Consider the following 22435-nt stretch of genomic DNA (forward strand, 5'->3'; position numbering starts at 1 on the left):
CTGCATCTTAGTTCCCCGACCAGGGATTGAACCTGGGCCACAGCAGTGAAAGCTCTGAGTCCTAGCCACTTGACTGCCACTTGAATTCCCCTGTAGTACTTAAATATTGAATTTATCACCTTTGTATTAAAAAAATGAAGCAAAGCTGAAACAGTTACTAATTAATGTTTTCTTTTTCTTTTTTTTTCTTGTTGAATAATAACTATTAGACCATGTTCATTATAAAGCCATATTTCTTTGTTTCCAACAGGAACTATCATGTATTTTATTACCTCCTGGCAGGAGCAAGTGAAGAAGAGAGATTAGCATTCCATCTTAAACAACCGGAAGAATATCATTATCTCAATCAGGTAGGAGTTCATGAAAAGCATTTTGAAATGTAGGGCATTATTAAATTTTAGCTCTTGAGGAAAGTTTTATTTCCTAGTACTTTGTTTCTGAAACCTGGTTGCTAGCGGATATTAACTAGCATTTTCATGTATGCAATCTAAAAATCTATGTGATGCAGTTCTTAAATTTAAAAATTATTATTATTCTTATGTGAATTGGAAAAGATTAGTTATATGTGTACCTTTTGCTTTTTGTGAGACTCTTTAAGAGAATAATAAACTGTTTATAGATACTTCCAGTTTAGAAAAATGCTTTACTCTTTCCAAAGTGATTTACCTTTTACAGACCACAGCATATTAAATGTTACCAATGATTCATGCTTGCCCTTGTCAAAGGATTACTGAAACTTTATTTGCATGTTTGAAGTCTAATACATATACCTCTTTGCATGATATTATGATACTGACTTAGAGTATGATTATTTTTATAACTCAGTGATTATCCTATTAAACATTCAGTATGAAAATTCACTAAAGGAAATGACTTAGAGAATTTATAACTTACCTTGTAACTCAAAATTCACCCCTAAACTTCCATAATAAGTAGTAATTCTCACAACTTTTCATTGAATTGGTTTCTCCAATTTTATTCCTCATGTTAACAAAAATTCTAGAACTGGTAATAATGGAATTGGTCTGACAGTAGATCATTTAAATAATAGATTATTTCCCCTCATTTTTTTGTTTGAGGCAAGATGTAATGTCTATGGAAAGAAATTCCTTTTGGGTAATTTAAAAAATTCTTATGAGTGTTTTGTAAGGAAATTGACACTTTGATGTGGCTCGGAGATTGTAGTATGTATTTAGGGTTATGAAAGTAACATCTCAGACTTTTTGCAAGGTATAGAGCATGCTGTATAACTGATATTTCCTAATTTTGAAACTACATATTTATATAAGCTAATATAACTCTGTATTACTATATTGAGAATTTCAAAATTATGTTATATATCACTTCCCAGTATGATACTAGGCATTTTTACCATATTGAATTTAAGTATATTAAAAAAAAATCATTGATTTAGCTTCTGAGTATTTTCCTTTCCTTTCCTGTTTAAACTATTTGCCTTATATATGGGTGATTAAATATTTTCCTTTTTAAAAAGTAGTAATTGCCCATAAATGAGGTGATAGTTGTTAGTATTAGAGAAATCCAGAGTTTATTGCATCTCTTCCAGATATTTTTTGTAATCAGTGTCCGTACCATACATATTCTTGTCATAAGGTCAGTATTCAGAGACTATGGGACTCAGCAGTTACTATATTTCAGAGTAACTGAATAATAGCAAGTATGGATTGGTTATGATAATATATGATCTCCCAGAATCTGAATGTTTACTTAGTTGTTTCTTGTTTTGTGCTGGTATACAAAATAACTTTCTTTGATAACAGCTGTGCTATGTGAGCACTACATCTAAGAGGTGATTAGAGAAGTGTAATAATCATTACTTCTACCTAACTAATCTGCCTTACTTTCAGATAACTAAGAAGCCCCTCAGACAGAGCTGGGATGATTATTGCTATGACACTGAGCCGGTCAGTACAAGTGCCTAAATATTGTGTGTTCCTGTTAAAGGACCCTCACCTTGCTCATTTGCATCTGTCTTGTGACTTAGGAAGAAAATCAGCTAAAATACAAACAAAGAATCTAAGAAAGAAGATAAATCAATGTTTAATTTATTTGAATTGATTTATTTGTATGTGTATGGTTTATTGATTAAAAACCAGTTAATTTACCATTTTTGGATTGTTTTTGCTCTTTAGACTGTATTCAATATTTATTTTGACCAATAATAAATAGATTTCATTCCTGACTTCAGCATTGTTATGGATCCTTATGAACTATAGGATTTTTTCCCTTGAGATTTGTTTGTTTCAATTCTTTTTCAGTAGTTTAGTTACCCACATATTATGAGTAAAATTTATTGTTTATTTTAAGAAGTTACATCCTTCCTGTTTTATATGTCAGGTAACAGTCTTTTCACATAATGAATGCATACTTTTTTTTTTAATAGCAAGAGAGGCTATAGCCTGTATGTAGTTTTCCAAAAATTAAGAATTGAAATTCCTATAAATAAGATTATTTTATGTTTTAAATTGAGAATGATTTAAGGGCATATATGATGTAATGTAAAATGAGTAGGTAAAATTAGCTTTATTTGCTATATTTTGTAAGAACAAGTTTGTAATTGTAAAAAGAACACAAGAAGCCTTTTTCCTTTACTTCAGTTTGCAGTTAGGTCAGATGTGAGAGGCTGAAAACATGCACTCATCTATATTCATTAACTAATGAGCTAATTTATTAACCATTCCTCCTGGAAACATAATATGTCTTGCTTTAAATAACCATCACTTTAATTCTTACTGCATGTGATTACAAACTCCTCTAATTGCAAAACTATCAAGAGTTGAGAAGGATTAGTAATTATGACATTAATTTTTTCCTTCAGTTTAATTGCATTACCATTTCATAATAAATCAAGTAATTTGCAGTTTCAGATTTAATATTTTGGAAAATAAATTTTAGACACTTAAATTTATAGATACTGATAACTTTTAATGGAAAAATTTTATGCTGTTTTGTCACTCTTGAGAAGCTTCCATCTTTCGCCTAGTACACCAAGTGACTGTGTGTCCCTCATTGGGAAGAAGGTAGGAGACTGGGAAACTCATATGGTGAATATAAGACTTGACTGCCTTTACAGAGCTTATAGTGAAATTGTGAACTGGTCTGCTATTGTTTAGACAGTGTAAGTAATGCTTAAGAATTTTTGGGCTCTGAAGTAGATAGACCTGACTTGAATACTGGCTCCATCTACTTACTAGTTTTGAGAACCCAAGCAGGTCACTTATTCTTTTGTTTCCATCACCTATTTAAGGAATAATAATGGTCTTTAACTTTCATGAGTATTAAATTAGTGCATCTAAAGAGTTTGATAGATTGCTTAATACTGTGTAAGCACACAGTAAATGTTTCCCCCATCACTGCCACCACTGAAAACATCACTTTCCATCTTTTCCTCTTAGAAGAACTTTGTAACCGTACTATCCTACTCCCTTAATATTACTTTCATCACTACCCTCCCATTTATTACGTTTTCAAATCTATTATAGTTAGAACTTAGATTAATTTCTGTTGCTTTTTTTCGCAAGGTAATTAATGCAAACAAGCAGTCTATTTGAGGATCTTTTGTTTAATTCTTTCCTCTTAGCTCCTCCTTATAGTATATTTGGGGGCAAACTAAACTTGTTTCACTCTAAGTTATTAGAACTTATGTGACTAGCATTATAGGAAGAGAGATTATTAAGGAGGGTTCTGCAGTTTGTGTTGTATTTTTTAACATACATTATTTGGAATTGTATAAATGATCTCAAGAGGAGCTATGGTGAGAAAATTGCTTTTGACAAGGGACCTGTTGTTGCCCATTGTATGGTGATTTAATTCGTTTTAAGGGTTATCCTATTAATACAAGCTCAAGCAGCTAGTGTTTCATGGGAGATAGCAGAGGATTTAGAACTGGATAGATTTTGGTTTGGCCACCCCTGTTATTTAGGTGACTTATTTAACCTCTGAGCCTATTTTCTTCCCTATAAATGTACGTACAATTAAATATACATATGCATAATTAACTCCTTGTGTTTTGAGGATTTAGAGATTATAAATGGTAAGTGACTCTCATAATGACTGATATGTAGAAGATATTTAGTAAATGCTAATTTCCCTTCTTTAAATGGTAATAATCTATTCAAACAGTTTTATCTTAAAGCCAGTTCTGAATAACTTCAATGTAAACAGTGTCACCTAATTTAAAAATTTTTCTGAACTAAGCTTTGAATGATTTTAGGGTCCAACTATCAGGTGAGTTTAGTGAGAATTGCCAGAATAGGTCTCAGGATATTGACATTCCACCATGCTGCAGAGGATTAGAACTCATATCTCAGTGAGGCCATGCTTCCATCCTGGTCATTACTGCCTTTATAGGAACCCAACCATTTGTATAGTACCTGGCCTCCCATTTTTCCATGAGGTAGACCTTCTACAGGAATCCTGATGCAACTTGGGCAGGAATCTTTGAATTCATAATGTTTCCATTCTCCCTATTTTAAGTATTTCTACAACATAGCACTGCTATTCATTGTCTAACAGTTTATACATTTGTGGTCACTCCATTAAATACTGCCTTTTTGGCTTTATGCCAGTCCAATATGAAGGTCTCTGCATGCTGCACAACTTCCTTTGCATGTATTTTTTCATTTAAAAACCACTTTAACATCCATATTATGTTTGATCATTATAAAACCCCTGGTTGTAGTTAGTATGATTACCTTTCACACCAGAAGCAACAGTGGCTCAGAATTTAAGTGACTTCCCCACGGTGATGAAGCAAGTTAATAGTGTAATTGGGATTCAAATCAGGCTATGTTCTTTATATTCTTTTTTCTTAAATGATCTTCAGCATCTTTACTAATTCTCAAAGTCAATTATTCCTATTTATGTCCTATATTATCAACTGGTAGCTATAAAAAAGTATGATTTTTATAAACACCATTCTAAGAAATATATACAGCGTAGGAGAAAAATGTGTAATTTGACTCTGCTCTTCACTTTCTCTCCCTCATAAACGTTTACTATATGCCAGGCTTATTGTAGGTGCTTATAAATGAGAAAGCAGTCTCATCATCTCATACAAAGGGAAAAAAGGCTGATAGCATGAAAGAACATTTTGGTGTGTTTGTGGGGAGTGTGCAGTGGCGTGTTATCAAGTAAGACTAGAGCCTGAGCTAAGTTTGACAAGAGGAATCAACTATTTTCTTTCAGTGGAAAGGGTCCTAACAGTTGTTGGTTAGTTCCCTGTCTTATTCTTTGACCCTTACCGTTTCACTGTTTTCTAAATGACCTCCAACAGCCAGTATTTGTATCTTGGTGCTTGAAGGCTTTTCTCAGAACCCTTGTGCTCTTGCATGACCCTCTAGAAGTTCCTAGGAGTTAACAGCTTATCTCTAGAAGTCCTCAACCAATAACTCATGGGGGGTGGTATATAAGTGTTCCTGTTCCTTCACCTGTCTATTTTTTTTTTTTTTTTTTTCGCGGCATGTGGGATCTTCCCAGACCAGGGCACGAGCCCATGTCCCCTACATCAGCAGGCGGACGACTCTCAACCACTGCGCCACCAGGGAAGCCCCACCTGTCTACTTTTTATACTGTTTCCCAGAGATTACTTTGGGATTAAAGTCCAGTTACCCACTGTGGTAGCTACGTTAATATTGTACCCTATTTAGGCTACATTGCCTTCCCTACATTCCACTAGTACTTGTACTGAATCTTTGTCTCAAGGTCTGCTTCCATAGGAACTCAGATTAAGATAAAGATATTTCTGGTCTGGTAGGTTAGTCCATCCTTAGTTTTTCTAATACCATTGTCATCAGGGAAATACACATTAAGTACAAGCATTTAAAAGTTAATTATGATTTTGGTCTTCCCTGAGACCATTTTGTATTTCCGAAGAACAATTTGATTATAGATAACAGCAAGTATAAATGTATTTATATTTTAGTTCTTTATTCAGTTTATGTTCTCAATATTTTATACACATTGTTTTATTCATTCTTGGGGTAGGTAAGAACGACCGTCAGTTATGAGAATCATTACTGTATCATTGAGTTTACACAAGTGGAAGCATAGTTCTCTTTTTCCCCACTGATTTATTATAGAAAACTTTTTACTAAATCATAAAATGAGTGAGCTATTTGTGGTTTTGGGGGGAAGAAAAGCAGGAGCTTTTAAAAAGCTTTACTATAGGTAAAAGAAAAATGTGTTAACTTAAAATTTTTTAGTAGGTAGGATGTTGGCATGTCTGTAGAAGTATGTCTTAAAATTGCTTACCAAAATTTTATAGTCAGAAAATTAAGTACATGGGTTCTCAGAAAGAACGTTTCTTGAAGTGAATTTAAAAATTTAAACTATCCATATATACCTTTCCATAGAGAATAAAAATATTTTTAATAGCATTCTAAGACTTAATATTTAAATAAAAATTTTATTATTTACATATATATTCATTAACTCATTCTTACAGTGCCTAAAGCAAGTTGTACATGGTAGATACTTGATAAATACTTTTTAAAAAATAAATGGGCACTTTGTTTACTTCTCAAAAAAGAATATCTCATTCAGTCAAATAAATCATTCATTGTATATCTACTTTAATAATTTCCCACTTTCTTCTTGGCACTGACTTGATACTGGAGAACTGCAGTAAATGAGACAAGTAATAGTTCATGTGTTCATTGAGTATTTAATACAATATTTCATAGGAAGATAAGTATTAAAAAAGTAAATACATGTGAGGAGGTTTTTGAAAATGTTAAGTGTAAGGGACTGTGAGAACATAGTAAAGGGATTTAAAGACTTATTTATTGTTTTAAAGATTTAGATTATGTGTACAGTGTTACCGTTTGACTTTTGGGGGAAGTGAAATGCAAGAGTTGCTCTAGAAGAGTAGTATTTTTTTATTTGGTAGAGTCCATAACTATTTTACTGACTCATATCATGTGTGTTCTTTGCAGGTTTTTATACTTTCACATATACTTTTTTATTTTGTTGACTGATTACCATTATTAGGAATATAATATGTTATTTCTAATATTGATATAATATAAACCTCTTTGTATTATAAAAGTCTAGTCTCCACTTCTCAACTAAATTGTTGCCTGTTCTAAAATTTATTTTTGTGTCCCAGGATCTAGTTCACCTGGCATATGGGTAGACACTTATTAAATATTTGTTGAATAAATAACATTTTTTTGTGGAATTGAGCTCTCTTAAATGCTTTGGATCTCCAAGACTCTTCAGAACCACTCAGAATCAAACTTTGTATCAGAACATTTTATACATATTGCTAGCTCTTAAGTTACTTTTGAGATCCTTGCTTGGGTGATTGTAAAAGAGGGAGAAAAGATTACCTACTGGTATTTTTTTTAGGTGTGTGTTTAGTGTGCATACTTGTAGTAAGATAAGAGAACTAATGAATTTGGCAATGTCTAAATATTTCACCAGCTCTAATTTTTATAATAGGTATATTTATCTAAAATTACTATATTTCCACGTGGCTTAGATTACTTTTCAATAGGTAGTCTTGATTTTTCTCCCCCTTTTTTCTTAAAAAAACAGGATTGCTTCACAGTGGAGGGGGAAGATTTGAGGCATGACTTTGAACGCTTACAACTAGCCATGGAAATGGTAGGATTTCTTCCCAAGACACGAAGACAGTGAGTTTATTTATTGTATTCTTATAGCCTTGATAGAGAATAAATCATGATGTGTGTTTCAAAAATTCCTCTTCTTTGATCCTTTGAAACAGTTTTCTGATATTCCTGATCCAGTGCCTGATCCAGTTCCATCTTAAACGTTACTTAGAATTAGAAAATTTATTTTTCTAAAAGACTTGTTTTGAATTTCTTTCTTTTGTCATAAATCTTTGAGAGTCTGTTGAAAGTTGGAGTTCTTCTTCCTGTAAAATGTAACACATAAACATTTGCATATTATTGCAAGGGCTCATGGTGCCCCCCAAACCTCTCCATGTACCTTACCTAAAAACTGTTGCTTTGTAACACTATTTTATAACTCCTTGTTTTCTATATCATTGATCTTTAATCTTATTAAGACATGCATACATTTCAGTATAACATAATTTTTATGTATTTCAACTGTAAATTTATGTCTGTAGCATTGTGCTAAGTGTATATTTTTCATTGTAAATATAAAAAAGTAGAACTGTAAAAAGGTTGAGGTAAGGATGGAGTAAACTATGCTTAAAGAAGTAAATTATGTTTAAAATAAAACAAACTACTTTAAAGATGCAAATAACCTTAACCTTATAAGCTTTTTGAGAGCAGGGATTCTTAATTCATATTTATAAATCTTTTAATATTGAATTATAATATATTCAATTGTTTATAAGACATTTATTATTGCTGGAGACTATGCATCACATTTTTGTGTGTGAGAAACATTATTGTGCCGATTATTGAATCCAAAATTCTGAAATAGTGTAATGTGCAACTATATAAACTACTACTAAAAATAGTTTTTTTAAAAATGGCTCATTAAGTTTGGTTTTTTTATGTTTTTGGCTTTCAGTAGTTTTTATATTTCAGTTGATACTGAGTTTCCTCTCTAGCCCAGAATGTTTTTGTGAAATATTCCTTTAGAATTGACTTATATTTTGTTTGAGTCGTGTTAATGACTCAATCATTTAAAAATTTTAAATTATTTGAAAAATTACACCTATGAATTAGATGTTGCTTCGGACCTCCGAAAGTACAGCTATTAGGTTCCTAACGCAATATCTTTGTTTTATTTAAAATGCTTCCTAATTTTAGGAAAACACAGTTAAAATTTCTTAAGTAGAACAGATTTATTCTGAGGAAATAACTGGAGAAGGCACAAAGATGTGTGCATATATAGATTTCTAGGAAGGGCTTTTAGATGGAGTATTCAACTGTGTTAAACGCCTTTGAGATATCATGTAAGTTAAGGACATAATATATTTTTCTAAGTTACATGGAGGTTCTTGGTAACTTCTATGAGACATTTTACTGGGAGGCAGATGCCAGAATGTGTTAGCAAATAGGGAATGACAAAGTGAAGGCAAGGAGTGTAAGTTAACATTTCAATAAGCTTGTTTATGAAGTGAAGAAGATGTAGGATCTAGGATGGGTTGTTTAAAGTAAAAGAGAAGTGAGATTATTTTGATAGAAAGTTCTTGTCATGTTCAGGGTAGAGATAGAAAATTGGTATAATAATGTTCCAGAGTAAACTGAGTTCATGAGATGTATAGCACAAGCGTAGGGATTAGTTGTTGGCTGGAGGAGGGTCATGTGTTCTTCTGAGACAGGAGGGAAGGACAGTCCAGATGGAGATGTTTCTCATTAAGGCCTGATATTAGATAATATATCCCAGTGGCCTCATACTGTTTTTTAAAAAGCATTTATAATATGATGGGCAGTATAATATGATGTAGGAAAGCATTTTAAAAATATAACTACAAATAAAAAATCACCTAGGTTACTTTGTTAAAATACAGATTCTAAGACCTTTCTTTTAAAGATTCTGATGCAGTAGATCTGAAATAGTGTAGGGAAAGGACATTCCAGGCAGGCGTTTAGAAAGTCCATGGACTTTTGAAACACTACGGCAGGTTCAGACAATAGTAAGAAGTCCCCTTCAAATAGCTATATTTGACAGGTGATATAATTCTGAAAGGGTTATGTAAAGCGCTTTGCACAGTGCCTGACATAGTGAACACTCAATAAATTTTAGTTATTTTAGTTATTATTATCCTATTTCTTATTTTTCTGAAGACTAAATGCTTTGTACTGGTTAATTTGCTTGATTAGAATTCTGGAATGAAATAAGCTTAGAGAATGCACATAAGCAAGCTGTAATTTATGGTTTTATTTTCACAGGATTTTCTCTCTTCTCTCAGCAATACTACATTTGGGTAATATCTGTTATAAAAAGAAGACATACCGGGATGACTCCATAGATATATGTAATCCTGAAGTTCTGCCTGTTGTCTCAGAATTATTAGAAGTAAGTGATTACATTCTCAGTTGTCATTTCAAATACTGGGTAACTTTTCAGTTTTTATTTTGTGTAACTATTTTGTAGATATAAATGGGTTAATACTTTTTATTAATAGTGTTACTCCAAAAGTTGAAATTTCTGCTATTGTGTGTGCCAGAATCTTTAGAAGATTTGGATTTTCTCCCCTGCCTCCCTTTGCCCCAGATATCCATGATTCCTCAATTTGCTGAATAGGATGAGTGTTTTACTCTATACTGTATCATGTTCTAGGCCTTTGTAATTTTTCTCTTTCTATATTTGAGATTTCCTCTCATAGTAGGATGTTGGTTAGATTATTTTATTTGAAGATGGGTATCTGGATGGGTGGAGAAAAGGGTACTACTTTTTCTTTCTTCATGGCTGAATGGGAGCCAAAGGTCTTCATCTCCTATGACGTTTCTTCCCACATCAGGGTCCTTATTATTACCTTATTCTTTCTTCCTGGAGTGATGATTTCTCATGTATTCTGAGCTATCTACTCATCTTAAAAGGGATATGATTTTTGTAGGCCCTCTCCTCTGACAGGAAGTATATGTGTGTATACTCCCCTGAGTATATTCACATATCTACAAATATTTTTATGTAACCATCTATATCTATATAAAGATAAACATGATCTGCACAGCAAGGGAAACCATAAACAAAGTGAAAAGACAACCTACAGAATGGGAGAAAATATTTCCAAACAATGTAATTGATGAGGGATTAATTTCCAGAATATGCAAACTGTTCATACAGCTCAATATCAAAAAAACAAAACAACGCAGTCAAAAAATGGGCAGAAGACCTAAATAGATATTTCTCCAGAGAAGACATACAGATGGCCAACAGGCACATGAAAAGATGCTCAACGTTGCTAATTATTAGAGAAATGCAAATCAAAACCACAATGACGTATCATCTCATATCGGTCAGAATGGCTGTCATCAAAAAGTCTGCAAATAGTAAATGCTGGAGAGGGTGTGGAGAAAAGGGAACCCTCTTGCACTGTTGGTGGGAATGTAAATTGGTGCAGCTGCGATGGAGAACAGTATGGAGGTTTCTTAAAAAACTAAAATAAAAATAGAGCTATAATATGATCCAGCAATCCCACTGCTGGGCATGTATCCAGTGAAAACTCTAACTCAAAAAGACACATGCACCCCAATGTTCATAGCAGCACTATTTACAATAGCCAAGACATGGAAGCAATGTAAATGTCCATTGACAGTTGAATGGGTAAAGATGTGGTGTGTACACACACACACACACACACACACAATGGGATACTACTCAGCCATAACAAAGAATGAAATAATGCCATTTGCAGCAACATGGATGTGCCTTGAGATTATCATACTTAGTGAAGTAAGTCAAACAGAGAAAGACAAATACTGTATGATATCACTTATATGTGGAATCTAAAAATACAATACAAATGAACTTATTTACAAACAGAAATAGACTCACAGACATAGAAAACAAATTTATGGTTACCAAAAGGGAAAGTGGGAGGGAGGGATAAATTAGGAATTTTGGATTAACCGATACATACTGCTATATATAAAATAGATAAACAACAAGGACCTACTGCATAGCACAGGGAACTGTATACAGTATCTTATAATAACCTGCAATGGAAAAGAATCTGAAAAAGAATACATATTTATATAGTGTATATATATAAATAAAACTGAATCACTTTGCTGTACACCTGAAACATTGTAAGTCAACTATACTTCAGTAAAAAAATAAAAATTAAAAAATAGATAAACATGAGATTAAGTATATTTTATGTAATAATATATAAGTATAATTAAGTATAATAAACATGAGATTACGTTGTTTATAATTAATCCATTAGCACATGTATCATTCTAGCCTTCTCTCCTTGCTTATCTGTAAACTCATACTCTAACAGTGAGGAAGCTGTCTCCCATCAATCTGCCATTCATTTAGGTATTGAATTCTAGTATACCTGTAAAGCAATATTAGAATTTTTAACCCATATCCCTGTGGGAAATGACTTTATGGAGTCATGTTACCCCTAGTTTTACAGACTCCATTTATTTCCAGAATTACTTAGGTCAGCACCTTTTCCTCCCACCCCCTTTACTGAGGTTGTTCCATATATTTGTCCTACATTTTTCATGTCATGGTCTGTATTCTTTTCCTAAGATTCCCACAGCATCTTAAGTAATTTTCTAAAAATTTGTATACATTAAGATTCACTCTTTTTGCTATTTGGGTTGTGACAGATGCATAATGTTGTGTATCCTCAACTACATTATCATACAAAATAGTTTCACAGCCCCCAAAATTCCCTGTGTTTCACCTATTCAATCCATCACAGCAAACTGCTGATCTTTTTACTAGCTCTGTAGGTTTGCCTTTTCCAGAATATAACATAATTAGAGTCATATAGTATGTAGCCTTTTCAGACTGATTTGTTTCACTTAGCAATATACATTTAAGATTCATCTGTGGCTTTTCCTGGCTTGATAGCTTATTTCTCATTATTGCTGGGTAATATTCCATGGTGTGGATGTGGTTTATCCATTCATCTGTTGAAGAGCATGTTGATCATTTCCAGTTTTTTGCAATTATGAATAACCTTTTTTTCTGTTAAAATATCACTTACCTTTCAAATCTTTGTTCATATACTGCTTCATGGGACTTAACCATATTAAAGGGTCTAAACTGACTCTATCAGCATAGAACATTTGCTTCTCCTTAGCGTAGTTCAGTACTGCCTTGTAGCATAGAGTTTACCAGTTTGTGTCCATTATAAGGTGGTGGCAATGTTCTTTGAGAGCAACGGATGCCTCTTACTGATCTAACCTTACAGTGTTTATTATTTTGTACATGCCTTGCTGTTGCTTATTAACTTTAATGGAATGAGTTAGCCTGGAAGAAGGGTCAGGAGGGAGTACCTTGAATTGGAACTAGATTCACTCACTGGAAAGAAGTTCCAGGGTGTGGAGTGTGGTATCTGAAAGCTGTAATTTTGAAGGTCATGAGGGTCAGAAAACAGATGTATTTCAGGCAGGCATTTCAGGTGATATTTTAGTCAAACATTTGGTATTGTGGCTAGTGGTCTTTCTTATAAGTTCAGGCATTCAGCAAGTACCAAGACTTCTGGTCCTAGTGCAGTATTACTTTTTTTGGTGAGAGACTAGTAAGAGGAATTCAGGCAATTTAAAGAGGTATTGGTAAAAAAAGGAGAAATCCAATTCTGAGAATTGGACTCACCAGTGTCAAAGTTAGAGTAACAACTAAATGTGATTTGATAGCAAATCTCACTTTTGAACTCAAGCTTCTCAAATTCCTTCTTGTTATATATAGTTTGGACTGGTTCTAGGAATGGAGGTTTATTAAGTAGAAAGAAGATAATCTTCAAAGTCAACGAGCTAGAGAAGGTCTGAGAAGACCTACCAGGGTATCCTGCCTATGGTTAGATCTTATTTTTATTTATTATTATTATTTATTTAAAATTTTTTTTGGCCGCGCGGCTTGTGGGATATGAGTTCCCCAACTGGGGATCGAACCTGGGCCCTCGGCAGTGAGAGCGCAGAGTCCTAACCACTGGGATGCCGGGGAATTCCCATAGTTAGATCTTATTTTTAACTATGATTTTCTCTGATTGATTAACATTGATAATGATAATTGGAACCTTAAGGCTTTCATTGAAATAAGATTGAAAGATAGGCACAATAACTGGTTTAATTAAAATGTAAACTCTTTAGTAAAGGTTTAATTTAATTTCCCTCCTTCCCAAAGTGATTCAATTCAATAATAAATATAGATTTAGCTTTTAAGAACAAATAATGGTTTAATTTTATTTATTTTTCCAATTATTTTTTGTAGTTACCTCAGGCAGTAGTGAATGGTTTGCATCTTCTGTGTACTAAATCCTATGTGGGGTAGATGCTTGTGAAATTATTAAAAGCAAACAAGCTCAATAGATTAGTTGTATTTAATTGTGGAGCATGTTTTTGTTGTGAAATATTAGAACCATCATCACTACCATAAATTATTCAATTTTTAGTACATTTATGTGTTTTGAGTATATTTAACATCTATTGAAACAATATTAAAGAATGAATTTTTAATATACGTATCAGTTTCTCAATTAGGTGAATATGAGAAACATTGTAGATTGGATATTGAGCCCATTGCTAATTATTAATATTTTGTATTAATAAAGTTTATTTATTTATTGGCCTCAACACGTACCTTGCAGGATCTTAGTCCCCGACCAGGGATCATATCTTGGCCCCGGCAGTGAAAGTGCCGAGTCCTAACCACTGGGCTGCCAGGGAATTCCCTCAATAAAGTTTATTTAAAAAATTTAAAGTCATATATGCATGATTGACTATTCAGAAAATTATAGAGGTAGCTGATTGAAATATGAATTCAGTAATTTTTTTTAGGATGTTTATCAAAATACAAGCAAGATTAGTGTGTTTTGTGTGATTGTGTATATGTGTGTAGATCTGTGTATGACCATTGTCAGGTTTTAGTGTCAGCATTAAATCAGCTCCTTAAAATGAATTGGGTGGTTTTTCATTCTTTAAATTTTTTTTTCTGCATTTAAAAGAGGAATCATGGGCTTCCTTGGTGGCGCAGTGGTTGAGAGTCCGCCTGCCGATGCAGGGGACACGGGTTTGTGCCCCAGTCTGGGAGGATCTCACATGCCGCGGAGCGGCTGTGCCCATGGGCCATGGCCCCCGGGCCTGCGCGTCTGGAGCCTGTGCTCCGCGACGGGAGAGGCCACAGCAGTGAGAGGCCTGTGTACCACACAAAAAAAAAAAGCGGTAAAAAAAAAAAAAAAAGAGGAATCATTAGCAGAGAATAATATGTTCCTTAAAGATTTGAACAGTATCAACCCTGTGACCAATTGTATCTGATGTTCTTCCAGTTAGTTTTGTGTTGACTGATTTCTCAGAATTTTCAAATCTGGCTTGAATTGATTTTGATAATTTATGTTGTTCTAGGAAATAATTTGTTGATTAAATGTTTAAAACTTATTACTTTTGCATTCTTTGTAAATATTTTGTTGATGTTTAAAAATTTTTTTCTATGGTATTAGCTTTCAGCTTTCTATTTGTGTTTCTTAATTTTTTCTTTAGATATGTGAGATTTGTCTTATTTACTTATTATGTAATGATTTCTATTTTAATATGTTTTCTTCTTTTTTTCTGTTAAATTATGAAATGTTTTCAGCATACAATATATGTGGAAAACAGCATGATAAATACCTGTGTACTTGAAACCTCATCCAAGTAATAAAATATTGCGTGTATTTGAAGTCCACTGTGTACTCTGCCCCCAGCAGAAGTAAACACTACTGTGAATTTAGTTTTTTTCCAGTTTTTATTAATTGAAATTTTAAATGCAGTCGAAAGCCGAGACAACCCCAAGTACCCCTCATATAATGAACATAACCCAAGTACCCATTGTTAAGCTTCATCACTTATTAATGTGGCCTCTCTCTTTTCATCTGTATCTTCACCTCTGTTCCTTCCCAATTCTTTTAAAACAAATTCCAAAACAAAATCCCAAATATCTAAAAGATAATTTAGATGTTTTAAAAATATTCACAATAGTTAAGAACCTACTGTATAGCACAGGGAACCCTACTCAATACTGTGTAATGACCTGTATGGGAAGAGAATCTAAAAAAAGAGTGGATATATGTATATGATTAACTGATTCACCTTGCCGCACACTTGAAACTAACACAACACTGCAAATCAACTATACTCTAACAAAAATAAAAAAAAACTTCACAATATTATTAAAACACCTAAAAATAATTAACAGTTGTTTTTTAGTCTCAGACATACAGTCAGTGTTCAGATTTTCTTTTTCGTTTATGATTTCTCTACAGTTTCTTATTTTTCATTGAGTTATAATTGACATACAGCATTAGTTTCAAGTATAAAGCATAACATTTCAATATTTGTATATATTTCAAAATGTTCACAGTAAGTCTGGTCGACATCTTTCAGCATAGATAATTACAAAAAATTTATTTTCCTGTGATTAGGACTTTTAAGATCAACTCTCTTAGCAGGTTTCAAATATGGATTACAGTTTTTATTAACTGTTGTCATCATGCTGTACATTGCATCCCCATGACATGTGGCATTTATTTTATAACTGGAAGTTTGTACCATTTTGACTTGAATTTAGTTTTTGTCATTCCTATTCTTGTTTTTACACTTTCAGAATAGGTAGATGTTTCTTTCCATAAAGAATATTTAGTTTTGTTGTTCTGCATGTTTTCAGACTTTATATAAACGTTATACTATATGTATCATTCTAAAACTTGACTTTTTCACTTCATATTTTGTTTTTGAGATTTTTCAGTGCTGGTTTATATAGTCTAGATTCTTATTTTTAGCTGTTGTATAAAATTCTATTATATGAATAAAACATAATTTATCTTTTTTAGTGGGGAGTGAAGTTGTTTGTAATTTTCCATTTATAGATAGTACTATGACAGGCATTCTTGTACATGTCTCCTTGTTAACATGTGTGAGAATTATTCTAAGGTATAGTCCAAGGAGTAGAATTCTTGGGTTATGGTATATACACATATTGAGCTTTACTGATACAAATTACTCTCTACATGGTTGTACCAATTTATACAAGTGTATGGAAGTAACCTATGCTCCACGTTGTTGCCAGCTTACATTTGTTTGTTCTTTAAAAAAATTTCTTGAGTCTACTACATAGGTCATTTATGTTAAAATATTTTAATAATAAATGCTTACATGAACAAATATACCTCACAATAATACTACAGTGGTTTTTAAAAAAAATTATTTATTTAATTTACTTATTTTTGGCTGCATTGGGTCTTCATTGCTGTGTGTGGGCTTTCTCTAGTTGTGGCGAGCGGGGGCTACTCTTTGTTGTGGTGCGCTGGCTTCTCATTGCAGTGGCTTCTCTTGTTGTGGAGAGCAGGCTCTAGGCACATGGGCTCCAGTAGTTGTGGCACGTGGGCTCAGTAGTTGTGGCTCGCGGGCTCTAGAGCGCAGGCTCAGTAGTTGTGGCTCGCGGGCTCTAGAGCGCAGGCTCAGTAGTTGTGGTGTGCAGGCTTAGTTGCTCCATGGCATGTGGGATCTTCCCAGACCAGGGCTCGAACCCATGTCCCCTGCGTTGGCAGGTGGATTCTTAACCACTACAGCACCAGGGAAGCCCCTACAGTGGTTTTTATCACATATGTTTTTTCTTTGTCTTCTTAGTTTTCTCATTTTGTGTAATCTGGTACTAATATTTTTTTGTTGTTGTTCCTTGAAATATTTTAAATATATCTGAAAGGTTGAGGTTTTACATTTAAACTTTGGCCGTTCATTTTGTGAAGTTAATGTGCCTCAAATTGTTTCTATCTTTTGGAATTTGAAGATTGAGCAATGGATGCTCCAGAAGAAGGTGTATTTTCTTTGTTGTGTAATCATATTTTAAAAATGGTCAACCTGTCATGAATTTGCTGGTGACAGGGTAATGCCTCATTCTCTTGTTTTATAACTCAGTTTCTCCTTGTACTCTAGTCTTTTTGCTTGATATATTTTATTTCATATTGTTTACATAAAATTTTATGAATGTCAAAGCTTTATTATGTATGGATGCTTTTATAAAATGGTCTTGTTTACCATTTCATGCCCATCAGCATGGCAAAAACCAAAAGTCTGATGATACCAAGTATAGTCAAGGTTTGAAGAAGTAAGAACTCTCAGTGCTTCTGCTAGAGAGAGCAAATGGGTAAAACCCATATACAGGAGTTTGGCAATATCCTGTAAAGCTGAAAATAGGTACACTACGACCTGGTAATTCCACATTCAGGTATGTACTTCAGAGAAACTCTTGAACTCACATGCAAGAGTATTCACTGCAGTTTATTTTCTGATGGTGCAAAATTGTGAATAGCATAAGTGTCTACAAGTAGGAGAATGGATTGTGCATGGTGGTAATTTATATAGTGAGATGCTATATAGCAGTTAAAACGAATAAGCTTGATCTAAATTATCAACATAGATCTCAAAAACGTTTGTAATATAAAAACATGAACTGAAATTATACATATATATGTATGCGTGTGTGTGTGTGTGTGTGTGTGTGTATAAAAACATGAACTGAAATGATATATGTGAAATTCATAATTGTATTGGCCTCTAGAGAGAAAGAACAAAGGAAGCATCAACTTTATCTTAAACATCTATAAGTGAAAATAAACATCTGAAACATCAATAAGTATCCATTATAATATCCCTGGAATTCAAAAAGTATTGTCACTTTTTAGTCCTTGTCTCCAGGTTGTGGGATTATGGTTGATTGTCTTAAAATATTTTTTGTGCCATTCTGTATTTTTCATATTCTGCACGATGAAACATGTTTCTTTATTATGATCAGAAAGAAAACTTTAATTAAAAAAGACCCATCTTGGGCTTCCCTGGTGGCGCAGTGGTTGAGAGTCTGCCTGCCGATGCAGGGGACATGGGTTCGTGTCCCGGTCCGGGAAGATCCCACATGCCGCGGAGCGGCTAGGCCTGTGAGCCATGGCCGCTGAGCCTGCACGTCCGGAGCCTGTGCTCTGCAATGGGAGAGACCACAACAGTGAGAGGCCCGCATACTGCAAAAAAAAAAATAATAATAAAAATAAAAAGACCCATCTGTCTTATTTACCCTTTGTGTCTTTTTTATGGTGAAGTATGGTGAGTGGGACACTTAAATTCCACTTTGGCCAATATTTAAATTGCCCAGTGTATTGTCTTTTTGTTTTTTCTCTGTTGCATATTTACTAATCTCAGTAATTTTTTTTCTCTATTTGACTTTTCAATAAATAATTCAACCATAGTCATAAATCTTTTATATTGAATTTACTTTTCCGCTGTATAGGTTAAAGAAGAGATGCTATTTGAAGCACTAGTTACAAGGAAGACCGTGACAGTGGGAGAAAAGCTTATTTTACCATACAAACTGGCAGAGGTATGAATAGATTTTCTTTGAAATCAAGGAACTCTGAACATTTTTAGAAGTTTAGGTTTATATTTATCGTGAACTTTCTGTCAACTTGGAAACTTAAAGTTGAATGTAATTTTAAGCAATACACTTACATTTTTCTCCAGTGATCTCAATCTGATCACCGTTTTTAAGTTTCATAGTATTACTGTGGGATAAGTAGATGGTAGGTAGAATTATAAATGAGCAGTCCTTAACCCAAATGATTATTCCCTGTTGAGCACATCATATCTTCCAGCACATCTTACTCTTTTGCTTTACTTTTTCATTGTTGGCCACTCCTTTGCAGTTCTTTTTGTTTGTTTTTTCTTTTCTTCCTGACTTCTTAAAGATTGGGTGCCCTAGGACAGTCTTTGTCTTTTCTTCTCTATACTCTTTATCTAGATTTTCTCACTTAGTCCCATGGCTTTAAATATCATCCGTATCGTAAGGCTTCCAGGTAAGTTTTATTGCTATAGTGTGCCAATATTACTATTATACCACTCAGGTATAGGAGTAGGAAAGTTATTGAAAAACCTACTATTTTATGGTGAAATTTTATGAAAGTGTTGAGAAATCAAACTGACAATTATAAAGATAGGACAGGAATATGAGATTGGAAGTCAGAGAGGTGGGGAAACAGTGATTTAACTGTAGAGAATGTCTTCTAGGCAGACATTGATTAATTTATGCCATTGATCCATTTATCCCATTTTTGGGGTCTCTCTTAATTGTACCTACAGGTCCACATTTCTTCATTATGTCAGGTATCTTATATCGTATTTTATAGTTGCCAGCTTTGAGAGCTCCTTTCTAGACAAGAGAAAAAGCCAAACCGTTTTAAGAGTTTTGTTCATCTTTTACATAAAAGTTCAATGCTTTTACATTTTCTTTCTCAACTTTTTTCATTATTAAATATTTCTTTATGTTTATTTACGTGTTTAACATTTTGAGATGATTTTTGTAGCCCCTGCTTTATTTTTGTTTATGTTTGTTCGGTATATTTATTTGTTTAGTAAATATTTGAAAACACTTTTTGTGCCTGGAATTGTGCTAGGCATTATGAGTAAAATGAAGAGCAGTCCTTAAGGATTTTAGTATTTTGTCTGAAGAGCAATGGAAAGAAATGTTTCAAGCAAAAAAGTTGCCTTAGATATTTTTTTAAGGACAATCTGGCAGCAGTGTGAAAAAATCAGTTGGAGGAGAGCGTGTTAGTTTTCTATAGCTGTGTAACAAACTTAGTGACTTACTATAATACAGATTTGTTATCTGACAGTTTCCATGAATCATCAGTCTGGGCACAGGTTAGCTGGGTCCTCTGCTCAGGGTTTCACCAGGCTGAAGTCAAGATATTCATGATGGCTGTGATCTTATCTGAGACTCAACATCCTCTTCTAAGTTCATAGGTTGTTGACAGGATTCACTTCCTTGCAGTTGTAGGACTGAGATCCATAATTTCTTGTTGGCTGTTAGGGGCCATTCTCAGCACCTAGAGTCTACTTGCCATTTCCTGCCATGTGGTCCTGTACACAATATGGCAGTTTGCTTCTTCAAGGCCAGCAGGAGAATCTCTGATGGATGGGCTCAGTCCCTAGTAAGTCAGCTCTACCCAAGACAGTATCTCTTGGGTTAACTAAAAAATTCAGCTGATTTTGGGCCACAATTATGTCTTTAAAATCCCTTCACCCTTGTCATATAACATAAGATAGTTATGGGAGTGAAATCCATCATTTACAGTCCTGTTCACACTTACTGGGAGAGGATATAGAGAACATGCACACCTGGCGATGGGAATCATTCTAACCCGGAGGGCAAGAGTGAATGTGGAAAGATGAGTTTGGAGGCTATAGTAGTTAGTACTCCTGAGGAGAAAGATGCTTGCTGCTATGTCTAGAATGGTGACCTACTGATAGGGAGAAATGGATGTATTTAAAAAGAAAGAAATTTAGATGGTAAAATCAACAAGATTGGGCAATGATTTGCTTAGTGGGAAGTAGGGAAGAAGAAGGAGATGTCAAGGATGAATCCTGATTTTCTGGTACACACAACTGTAGAATATTGGTACCATTCAGTGAGATAGGAAACACTGAACGAGATCTTGTTTGAGTGAGAAAATAATTAATTGGTATTTGGGCTTATTGAGGTTAAGCTGTGATAGGCAGGACTGCATTTCAGAGAAAAGAGGCTAAAAGTATAATATTGGGAGTTATGGTGTAAATAGGCATTATATTTGTATATTTGGTATATTTGGATTCTTTATAAATCTTTTAATTTGATATGGAGGTTTGTCTTTTAACTACAAAATTCAACTCATTTATATTCATTGTGATAACGAACATGTTTTCTTACTGTGTGTTGTAAAATATTTTGCTTTTGCTGAATTTAATCAGATCGTCTTTATTCTTTTTCCCCTCCTCTGGGGAAAATAGAATGGTTATTCTCTCTATATATTCTACTATTGATTTTCTTTTTATTTTAAAGATACTTGGTTATAACTTGCCTAAGAATAGAATTTAAGGGCCACATCCTTTTTTCTCTCAGAACTTCTAAAACGTTTTCCAATTATTTTCAAGTATCTAGTGTTGAAGATAGAGAATTTAATACCTGTCTTCTCTTTCCTATGTAGGTGATAGTTTAGGTAGGTAGTTTTTGTTCTGGAAACTTGAGGGGTTTTTTTCCCACTGAAATTCAGAAATTCATTCATCATCTATGTGTGGTCGGTTATAGTATTGTCTCCATTTTACAAATGTAAAAAAAGCTGTAGCCTAAGAGTTTAAGTAACTTGACCAAGGTCAAATAGTTGGAATAAGTAGAGAAACCGGGACTGGAAGATAGTCTAGCTCTTAATCAACACTCTCTACTTCCTTTAAAATTAAGAACATAGATATAAATATGTACCTGAATATACAAGCTTCAAAATAAGTCCCTAGATGAGAAGTACATAAATAAGGATTTGTATTCTTTTAAGTTCTAGGACTCAGCTGTCTAAGATACGTGCCCCACAGCCCTCTTTTTAGGCTGTGGTACTTTCTAAATGTTGGATTTTCTTTAAGTAATAGACTTCATTTTTTAGACTAATTTCAGATTTACACAAAAATTAAGCAGATAGTACAGAGAGTTTCCATAAACTGGGGAAAGCTTGAGGTGAGGGGAAAAAGTAAATCACATAACTCCATAATGAAAGAATTGTTACTGTTTGGGGATGGAGAAATTCTAGAGGTTACTGTGGATGACAAGCTGAAGACAGCCAGGAGTGTAACTGTGGTGGTATGACTAGGATTCCACAGATAACTGATGCCTTTTTGATAATTGATTCCTATGTCTGGAATACTCTTCCCCACTTTAGCTGGCAAAGTTCATTTATTTATAAAGTTCCTATTCTACCTTCTTTACTAGGTGAACTATATACCCCAGTTTTCAGTAAAAGTGT

General features: G+C 33.7%; 1 protein-coding gene across 1 annotated transcript in view; it reads left to right on the plus strand.

Annotated features, from left to right (window-relative positions):
- Positions 1-22435, plus strand: part of MYO9A (myosin IXA) — a 224341-nt gene that overhangs the window by 17963 nt on the left and 183943 nt on the right. The window contains 5 exon segments of the mRNA XM_007467841.1: positions 251-350; positions 1869-1925; positions 7561-7658; positions 9858-9984; positions 18904-18993. Coding sequence (XP_007467903.1) covers positions 251-350; positions 1869-1925; positions 7561-7658; positions 9858-9984; positions 18904-18993 — 472 coding nt within the window.

This window comes from Lipotes vexillifer, unplaced genomic scaffold, assembly GCF_000442215.2.
Source record: "Lipotes vexillifer unplaced genomic scaffold, Lipotes_vexillifer_v1.1 scaffold792, whole genome shotgun sequence".
Taxonomy (NCBI): Eukaryota; Metazoa; Chordata; class Mammalia; order Artiodactyla; family Lipotidae; genus Lipotes; species Lipotes vexillifer.